This window comes from Falco cherrug, chromosome 4, assembly GCF_023634085.1.
Source record: "Falco cherrug isolate bFalChe1 chromosome 4, bFalChe1.pri, whole genome shotgun sequence".
Lineage (NCBI taxonomy): Eukaryota > Metazoa > Chordata > Aves > Falconiformes > Falconidae > Falco > Falco cherrug.
Genome location: NC_073700.1, coordinates 30,418,854 through 30,428,964, shown reverse-complemented (window position 1 = coordinate 30,428,964; position 10,111 = coordinate 30,418,854). Strand labels below are relative to the sequence as shown.

The window sequence follows — 10,111 nt, the reverse complement described above, 5'->3', positions numbered from 1 at the left end:
AAGAATTCTCCTACGTGCTCTTTCTGACTTGCTGTGTGACACCGTGCACACATTTCTTGCTTTGCTATCTGTCAGGAAGTTAAGGGATAGTTCACTCCAGGGATGAGGAAGCTTAGATTACTTGTATTTATAAAATGCCTTAAAACCCTGAAGTGGGGATACAATGCCAAGCGCATGAGCTGGTGCAGCAAGCAGCTGATTTTCCTTAGGAAACAGAAAGAAGCAAGAAGAGATGTGATGGCGAAGCAGAAAGTCAGGAATACTTGTTCCCTGGGGCTGACCCTTTCAGGTAAACAAAGATATAAAAAAAGAATATACAGATAAAATAAGCACAGACTGTAAAACAAACCTGTGCCAGCAGGTCTTAAGCCAAACCTGTATTTACAAGACCTCACATGACCTACAAACACCAAAGGGCTAAAAGTGAGGGGAAATGGGGAGTTTTCCAGGCATATACATCTCCATTAAATACCTTTGGGCTGAATCACCATGAAAAGTTGCAGTGTTTGGAGCTATTTCATACAAAAAGTGGGACATTTGAGCTGAATGCATCAGTTTGAGGCTGTATCTCTGAAGGGGAGGTTGTGCAACAAAGAGTTTGACACTTTGCCATGACTGTTGTGAAGCCTAGGAAGCCACATGATGTGCTAATTTCCCTGTTTGTAAAACCTGTGTTTCAAGTTTGTTAATAAATGTAAAAGTTGGGGGTTGAGAGCTTGCAGGTGGAATCTGTGAATTATCAGTTGTAGCTTTGATAACTGCTGCAGGTGGGACTGCAGCCCATCTCCTGCGCAAGGTGGGCCCATGCTCATTTTCAGTGCTGGGCTAACAGAGCTTTGCTTCTGTTCTTCTCCATTGCAAGTAAGAGTAGCAAAGGGAGCTTCAACCGTTCCGGGCTTTTCAAGCAGCGTTTTCCAGCCTTGCTGCATCCAGTTATCTATACTTTGCTCATAATAAAGCCTGCAGGGCTGGAACCCAAAAGGCTGGGGTTTCTTCCACAGAACAGCTTGGAACTGGCTACGTCTTACAGTGAGCTCCAGCTAGGAGCACTGATGGGTGTCAGGATGCTGTGTCCATCTTGGGACAGGGACTGTTGCCACCACAGCCACTGCTGGCTCATCGTCGTCCTGTCACCGGGGCAGGGCAGATGCTGGATGGTGGATTCTTGTCTCTGCACACCCGGTTTGCAGGGAAATTAAATACCCACGCAGGGTTGCGGTGTGGTGTGAGACCTCGGCGCAACCTGTACGACTTAAAAAATGAGGTTTAGGTTGAACCTTCCTCGCGTAATCGCTGGGAGCGGGCTCTGGCAAGGCAGCCACCTCAGGGCGCTCTGAGGGGAGAGCCGCCTCCTCAGGGCGCTCTGAGGGGAGAGCCGCCTCCTCAGGGCGGCCGCGCGCGCTTCCCGCCGCAGCCTCGGTCGCGCTGGGGTGGCGGGAAGCAGCCGGGCGCTGCTCCCCACCGGGGCGGCCCCTCCGCTCCCGGCCTGGCCTAGGGCCCCTCCCGGCGGGCGGCCCGCACCGACGGCGCCGCAGGGCCCGGCTCCCGGCAGCGGGGCGCGCCGGCAGGCCGCGGCAGCGGGGCAGGGCGGGCCACGGCCTCCCGCCGGCGGGCGGAGCGGCGCCTGCGCCGCGGCCCCGCGGGGACCCCCGTGCCCGGCGTCTCGCGAGAGGCGGCGGCGCCCGGGTAGCGGCGGGACGGGGACGGGCAGCGGGAGGCGGCGGAGCGGCGAGGAAGGCTGCGTTGCCCGGCCGGGAGGTGAGCGCGGGGCCGCCCACGGCGGGGTGTGGACGGCCTCCGCCCGCGGACGGGGCAGGCCCCGGGGGTCGGCGCCTGAGGGGACGGCTTGGGGGGTAGCGGGGCGCGGGCGAGGCGGTCCCGGCGGGGGGTGCCGCCCCGCGGTGGGGCCGGACGAGCTCCGGTTTTGAGCCTCAGCGGGGGCGCGGCGACCCCTGCGCTGGTCTCTCCGCTTTGCCCGGCGGCCGTGGTGTGCTAGGTAGGGTGCAGCGCCGGCCGGGACTGGGGGCGGCGGGCGGCTCTGCCGGTTCCTTTTCGCTGAAGCATGACGGACCAGCGTTCGTGTTGCCGCCGGCGCTGGGCCCGTTCTGCAGCGTTGCCTCCGGGCTCGGGGGCTGCCGCGGTCCGGGCGGCTGCACAAGCACAGCCGGGCGGCAGCCGCCCCGGCGGAGCGCGGCTCTCGGCGTGGCTGCACGGAGGCAGCCGCGAACGGCGTTAGTCCCGCCTGAACTTCAGGCACAAAACTTCGCTGCGAGCTGAACTGCGTACAGCGCCCTACTCGGCTGGAAGGAGGTCCCCGGCGGGCACACGCCGGCGGGGCGAGCAACGGGCTCTGCCTCCTGGCCCCGGCCACCACATCCAGCAGCCGCCCAGGGGTTTGCTCGCCCAGGCTGCGGCCGCCGGGGCCCATCCTGCCCCTGCCAGGCCAGGAGCGGCGAGTTCGCAGCTCCTGAAGTGTGTGACAGAGGGAGCGACCCAACGGGATGTGCTGCGAGTTTGGGAGTTTCTTCCTGGAAAGCTTAGAAATTGGTTATTGAGGCAACTTGCATGTATGGGTATTAAAACAGCACTGCCAAGCCTGTATAGAGCAGCCTTTGTGACAGCAGTGGGAGGGAAGGCTCTGGGTTAGCTGTGTAGATGAGGATGTATTGTTGTGGGTCTCTAGTGTATGTATGTGAGGCTGGGGTAAAACATGCAATGCAAGCCCTATTCTTTGTTTCAGGTATGCATTTATGCTAATGTAACTGCTGATACCCTTACATGGGTTAAAACACCCTGTTCTGCAAACGGTGCTATATTCTGGAAAGCTGTGGAGAAGCAATTTATTGATTGATGCCAAGCACATGAAAATAATATCTGGTTGTTGGTACAGGTCTGTCTGCTTTGGCTGATGGGAGCTCATTTGCCTGCACCTGCAGGAGGTTAAATTGGTTCCATTTCTCTAGAGGCTGGTTATTCCCTAGGTGTAACTGGTAGCAGGTGTGTACCATGATATGTGTAGAGGTGGCTGCATGGATGGAGTGAATGCTGGTGAATGCAGGTGCCCCGGGGGAACGTATCCATTTGAATTTGCCTTTTTTTTTAAGTTCTCATTCCACCTCTTTCCATCTTCAGAAGCAGGTGAAGCCCAAGCAAGTTACCCAAAATCCCATATCCTCTTATGTTAAAAGGAGTGGTCACTGGAGGAGGTGAGCTGGTGCTTGGTGCCTGACCTGTGCTGTGCACTTCCCCATGGGGACTTAGGAGAAGTGGGAGAGGGACTAGCCTGGGGAAACACAAAGCAAGAAGAGATGGAATCTGCACCCAAGCCTTTGGAGGCACAGTCACTTCAAAACCATCGCTATTCAGACATGAGTTATTGTCCCCTGTTTCCAGTACATACCCGTGTGTAAGCTCCTGTATTTTCTTTAGGCTGTACTGCTCCTCTAAGTGAGCTGGACTTTGTTTCAGTTTCAAAGAGAGGCTGTGAGAGGATGTAGTCCTCGCAGAAATCGGAGAGGAGTGGAAGAAAGAGACAGGAATTATGTAATCTCATGTTTGCCCTGAGAACAAATAGTTACAGTTGGGCTGTGAAGTGCAAATAAGGTTTCCAAATCCCTGAGGAGTTGCATCTGTAATAGTTTTTGCAATAATAGCACTGGGGACACATAGCCCCGTTCTGGTTTTAAATGTGAGTTCGAGAGGTCATTACGTGATATGGCAGCTTGTGATACGAGAGGATGGGACCAGTGACCTTGGCCCTCAGTGCCTATCTCAGGCCTGGGGTGCGGAGAAGAGTCTGCTTCACACCCAGGCTGGCTTCAGGTTGGAGATGATCATGGGATGGCTGCTCAGGAGGCTCTGTAGGATGGTTATAGCACTTGGTCCATTTCCCAGTTTGCCAGCGTCATGTCACAGAAGCAGCTTTGTGTGGATACTGGTGCACGTTCTTGTTGGCTGGTGACTTTGGGTTAAACTTGAATGTAAATTCTTGGCTCCACTTGGAGGCTTTTCCTTTTGATTCTGGCAAGGGGAGGATGGAGGCGTGTTCCCTCTGATGTGTACAGAGACCTCTAATTTTTGCTTTCGGTCTGGCATCTTTTATGAAGTGCTCAGGAGGAGGATGTATTGTAGTCAATAGAGTAACTGTTTTCTGCAGCGTTTTTCTCGTGAGGGGGAATAAGCTGTGTTACTGCTTTTTTCCAGGATTCCTCTCTGGCACTGATAGAGTTAATAGAAGTGGAGTCATTTCGATTCTGTGCTGCTCGCTGCCGTACATCTTGGAAAAGCCAAACTCTCTGGCAGGCCTGCGTGCTGTGTCCTGAAAAGCAGGCTCGAGCCCTTGGGGTGCACTCGGTAAAGCTACATTATGGTGGTGGTGGCTTTGACAAAGAGCCCTCCTTCCGTTTGCCTGAGGAATGTGTGTGCCACACACAGCGTCTCATTTGCTTCTGTCGCTGCTGCTGAGAGGGATGATCTGTCTGCGCCAAGGTGGGACAGCTTTGCAGAAATGCTAGCAGGCTGCTGTGCTGCCCGGAGCTGTGGAGACTGCTGGGTATAGGGATGGCAGAAAGGGATGCTCCGTGCAGTTTTCTGGGCTTGCTGCATTCCAGCCAGCCTAAAGGTCTCAAGCAGCGTTGGAAGCACAGTGTGCTAGGGATTATATGCGCAGTGGGCATCCTATTCATCCAGAATAGGAAGCAGTCCCTGCCCTGAACAGCTAACCAACTCAAAAGCAAGAACAGATTTAGGCAAAACGCAAACCCAGAAGTGTGCCAAGCAGTAGGCTTGGCAGCATCACACCATTATCTTCTGCTGTTGGATTGAGATGCTTGGCCTGAAGTGCTGACACACAGATGTAATTTGCCCCTTCTTTAACTTTGTGCTCATCTCTCTGGGTGTTCCTTCTTATATCTGCTCCATCTTCAATCTTGACTAGCTAAATGTAGAAGATTACTGCTGAGTAATACCTGCTTCTTGCTCTGCAGAGTGCAAAGTGTTATGTCTGCAGTTCCTTCACCTCCTCTTCGCATGTAGAATAAGAGCCTGGCTCCAGGAAACACAGCGTTTGGTGTTGTAGTGCAAAGCCATGTGTTAGGCTACAGCTACACTGAATTTCTGGCTCTCACTACTACTTCTGAAGTGTAAATAAATACACCCGGGTGGAAAAAACCTAAATACTCAGTCCTGCATTTTATATCTTTTGGGACAAGCTGAGCAAATACTTTGATATGTAACTGTATCTGCTATTGTTCCTGGTTGTTACTAAATTCTGGTCTAATGCTTTTTTTCTAGTATTTGAAACCAGGACTTTGATTGTTAAATCTGGCATCCCTGAGGCATAAGCACAGCCACAAAGATGGCTCTTTAGGCAAGTTGTTCAGTGCAAGGCTGCTGTGAGCTTCAAAGGTGCTGAGCACGTTTCTCCCGGGAATGACAGAGCTTGGCACTTTTGCCTATCTGGACTCTCAGGTTCTTTGCATCCCTGTACAGGGTGGGGTCGATGCTGTTTAAGAGTGGCATGTGAACTGCCTTGGGAGCAACCTCCATGTTTCTGGAGGAAGAGAGACCCCAGTCTTCATTTTGAAAAGCTTTTCAGGACAGCTTACCCTGAAGTGGCTTTGTTTTCAGAGCTGGTGTTCGCAGCGTTTGTCCTGAAGTCATTAGAAAGAATGAGAATGTCTGCAGAAAGGGCGGCTCTTGTTTTCTATCAGTAGATGCTGTTCTGTGTTGATAATCAGGGGCTGGACTGTGTTTGGAGGGGAGATTAGAGTGACTACTTTTTGCTTGTCTTCTGACGTTAAACCTAGCAGAGAGAGACTGTAAAACACCCAACCTTGGTTTCTCTCTCAAAATATCAGATAGCTGCTCCTCACTTTATGTTGTTGTTGTTCCCTGGCTGTAGGCACTGGCTCCTTGATCACTTGGGGAGAGAGCAAGGCTGGTTTGCCAGCCTGCCTCTGCTCGGAGCCTTGGACCAGAAAACATGCAACAGGGTGAGTAGACAGATCTCCCTTGAGGAGCTTTCTGGTGGAAAGGTGCTGGGAGTCAGCAGGGAAGCAGGGAAAAGATGAGACTGGTTGAAGTAAAACCAAATCTGCTGCACCCTCCAAAAAAGTTCTTCTGAATTACCCTTGTAACAGCCTGTCTTTGGTGGTCAAGGGTTGTTAGGGATGAGTGGGATAGAAATATAAGTTATGTTAAACCAGGAAAAGAGGTCCTGACTCAACAGAGTCCAGGTATGGACAAAGATTTACCAGGGCATCCTTGATCTTGGAAATCATTCAGTTAAAAGTGATCATTCCTTTAGATCTTTATTGATGTGTGGCTCTTACTGGGACCGTGTCCCTTTTGCGGGTTTTTGTAGGAAAACTGCGTTCTCTGTTCTTGACAAAGTGAAGTAGCTACTAAGAAAGGTCATGGAGATGACATCTACTGGGTGCCTTCACACAGGTTAGATAAGGCGATATGTTCAGGTCAGTGGTGTTCTCTCAACAGGGGCTTGCTTTAGCCGCTGAGACAGTGGCATCTTCAACTATGTATTTATAGCTCCAATAAGGTCTTTGTTTTCAGCATGGTGGTAACAGAATATTTTCATGGGAAGATGAGGCCACAGTGTGGAACCACAAGCTAAAGTCATGGATTGAGCCCTCTTTCTTCCTGTTGTGTGTTACGTATGTTTAAAAGTCAAGGAGATCTGAAAGGGAGTTGGCGCTGCATACTTTCTGTATATAGTTGTGGTTAATACTCTCAGACTTCCTTCTGTGATCTCTAGGCCTGAAATCTTTATATTTTATTTATTTTTTAAAATTAAAAAAGAGATTCTCTTGAAATCACTTGATTCTAGAAGCTTGAGATTGATAAAACCCCCATGATTGATATGGAAACTGGTAAAATTGCAAGATTATGCCGCCTTTTGGCCCATCAGCTTTTCTCCGTGGGGTCTCTGTGAGTACTGCAGACTCATGCAGCTCCCCCCATGTGGAAATCAATGGTCAGGCCCTCAACGAGTCTGGACTGTGCAAGGTTATTCTCTCCAAACCAGCACCATTAAGAGTTCAACTAACTTTTTTTCTGGTACCTTTCCAGGCTCCTGGTTTGCAGCGCCATGCTGGATCCCAAGCCTTACTCTGCAAGACAGAGATGAATCCAGGTGAAAGCCAGCTATCACAGTAGGTGTCAGGATGACCAAAGCACGGCTCCTCCGTCTCTCTGTGGTGCTGGTCTCCATCTTCATGATCCTCCTGATCATTGTGTACTGGGACAACGTGGGAACAGCTCACTTCTACCTACATACCTCCTTCTCCAGGCCTCATTCCCCAGGAGCCATCCCTGGTATCACGGCAGGTGAAGACTGGGAAGCCTTGCCAGATGTGGATGAATTTTTGGCAAAGCTGCTTAGTTCAAGCCTGAAACAGAATAGCTCTATCCCCCGAAAGACAGAACAGGTACTTGTCCAGGGCTCCAGCAAGCCTGTGGTGAGCAATTTGGAGGAGAATGTGAGGGGTTATGACTGGTCTACGCACAATGATAGAAACAGCTTGGACCAAGAGAAACTGCAGATAGAGAGGCAGAGAACGTTGCGGGAGTTTTGTGCCAATTCCAGCTTCACCTTCCCCACCAAGGAGCGCTCCTTTGACGACATCCCAAACTACGAGCTCAACCACCTGATTGTGGATGACCGCCACGGAATCATCTACTGTTATGTCCCCAAGGTAGCCTGCACCAACTGGAAACGGGTGATGATTGTGTTAAGTGAGAGCCTGCTGGACCAGGGGGTCCCATACCGGAACCCTCTGGATATCCCCCGGGAACACGTCCACAACACCAGCACCCACTTGACATTCAACAAATTCTGGCGCCGTTACGGGAAGTTCTCCCGGCACCTCATGAAGATCAAGCTGAAGAAGTACACCAAGTTCCTCTTTGTACGGGACCCTTTTGTCCGCCTCATCTCTGCCTTTCGCAGCAAATTTGAGCTGGAGAATGAGGAGTTCTACCGGCGTTTTGCCATACCCATGCTAAAACTGTACTCCAACCATACCAACCTTCCCACCTCTGTTAGTGAGGCCTTTGGGGCAGGCCTCAAAGTCTCCTTTTCTGACTTCATCCAGTACTTACTGGATCCCAGGACAGAGAAGATGGCCCCCTTCAATGAGCACTGGAGGCAGGTTTACCGTCTGTGCCATCCATGTCAGATAGACTATGATTTCATCGGAAAGCTGGAGACGCTGGATGAGGATGCTGCTTACCTATTGCAGCTCCTCAAAGTGGACAGGCTGCTTCGCTTCCCCCCCAGCTACCGGAATAGGACTGCCAGCAGCTGGGAAGATAACTGGTTTGCCAAAATCCCGTTGGCTTGGAGGCAGCAGCTGTACAAGCTTTATGAAGCAGATTTTGTACTCTTCGGCTACCCCAAGCCAGAGAACTTGCTTAAAGACTAAAAGTGATTGGGCAGTGGGTGTGGGAGGGAACATCTGAAATACCAAAAATGTTTAAAGCCTCCTCATTTTTGCTCTTAACTCCCTTCCCCATAAAGGTTGGTACAACGGAATATATTTTTTCTACCGCTTCCCCTTCCATTTTTGCAATAATGCCAGAGTCCAGGGTATTCCAGCCAGCTGTGCACATGCAGAAAATGCCAGGTTTTTTGTTATCATTTATTTTGTTTTTTAAAATGCCCCCATATTTTGCAATGGGTCGCTGCCCTTGGTTACTCTGCCAGTTGTGTCCTCCAGTAGCTTTTTATTAATACTTTTTAAAAATTAATATATTTAAGATATTTAATACAAACTGTGTGTTGTGGCAAAGGAAAGGAAGGAATAAAAAAAAAAAGTAAAAGAAAAACCCAAGAGATTATGCACTTGCCTCTGTGTGTTATCTCAGGGCTGCTGTTCCGAAGGTCCGAGGTTTGCAGAGCCCTCGGATTTCTTTGGGAGCTGATTTTGTCAGTGGTGCCTTCACCAGCTGTGTCTGCTGGTGGTGGCTCTGAGCTGGGCTCAGGGCAGATCGGGTGGGTCAGTGCCTGACTGTCACAGTCCTGGATGCATACCAGGGCTCCGGTGATGCGTGCTGCTTGTGGCTGGTGAGCGTGATGCCAAGGTCACAGGAAGGGAATGGCGGTTGAGAGCAGTGACAACAAGCCCCGTGACGTGTTTAAGGATGGCAGGTGGCCAGCGTGGTACCTCTGCGCTGCTTCATCTTTTGGCAGAGTGGTGGTGGGACTCAACTTTCCAAAAAGCTGAGCTTCCTCATCCCCTGTATTCCTTGCTAGTGCGGAACATCTTCCATGACATGTCTCGTTCCAGGATGGTGCCTGAAGTTCTTGGGGGTTGTGGCCTGCATGGATGGCGGAGCATGCTCTTGGGTGGACACGGTGTCCAGAAATTGGCATCCAGGCTTCATACTGCAGCAGCTAAGGCAGAAACAGAGGTCGCTGTCGTAGCTGCTTACAGGACGGGGAGCTGGTGTGCTGCTCTGGCCTGGTCACCGCTGCGTACAGTGCGGGTCCCTTGAGAACTGTGCTATGTCCTCATTTCTGTGCATGCTTTAAGGGGAGGTGGCAAGGATGCAGATGCTTATCCCTGGAAGAAGAAGATCCAAAAGGTTTCTTTCAATAAACAAGCATCAAGGTGAACTCGAAGTTCATTTGTTTTCAGAGTGCCAGCTACTGCTTGTGATGCTGCATCCTCATCCGCTGCCTTTCTGTTTATACGGAATGACTGATGCAGATCTAATCATCTGCCTTGCTGGGACCTGCTGCAGGAGTGATGGTTGCCCACTGTGCTGGGAACACGTGGGCTGCTTCCTAAAGGAGATTAATGCTTTTGGAGAGACTTTTTGTGTCTCATCAGCTGAATCTGCTTCTCTTTTTCTCTCTGAATTGCTCTGCAAAAACTGTCTGCTTAGCAGATTGGGCAGGCAACTCTTTCAGAGCTGAAATGCATAATTATTTCCCTGGGCTGTGGATGCTATCGGTGATTAAGGTTCAGGGTCAGGCCTTGGGAAGCAGCCTTGTGTTTTGGGCAGACTTCTTTATGTTGGCCTTTTACTCAGTTTCTCTCCAAGGCCATTGGCAGACGTGACTTTTCCTCCCTCTCTCCTTGCTTCCCCA

The 10,111-nt window shown here is 51.1% G+C and overlaps 1 protein-coding gene across 2 annotated transcripts; it reads left to right on the top strand.

The window, feature by feature from the left end:
- The first annotated feature begins 1,549 nt into the window (after positions 1 to 1,549).
- On the top strand, positions 1,550 to 8,856 carry CHST12 (carbohydrate sulfotransferase 12). 2 transcript variants are annotated; one of them, XM_055709514.1, is made up of 2 exons: positions 1,550 to 1,758; positions 7,087 to 8,856. In XM_055709514.1, the coding sequence occupies exon 2, from the start codon at positions 7,182 to 7,184 to the stop codon at positions 8,439 to 8,441; it is 1,260 nt and encodes a 419-aa protein (XP_055565489.1). In that variant the 5' UTR covers positions 1,550 to 1,758; positions 7,087 to 7,181; the 3' UTR covers positions 8,442 to 8,856. The 2 variants fall into 2 exon arrangements, with proteins under 2 accessions (XP_055565489.1, XP_055565490.1); XM_055709515.1 differs by lacking the exon at positions 1,550 to 1,758 and adding an exon at positions 1,872 to 1,996.
- The last annotated feature ends 1,255 nt before the right edge of the window (positions 8,857 to 10,111 follow it).

What these genes read in the sequence shown, in the direction of transcription:
- CHST12 (XM_055709514.1), top strand. Translation starts at nt 7,182, where the DNA reads ATGACCAAAGCACGGCTCCTCCGTCTCTCTGTGGTGCTGGTCTCCATC.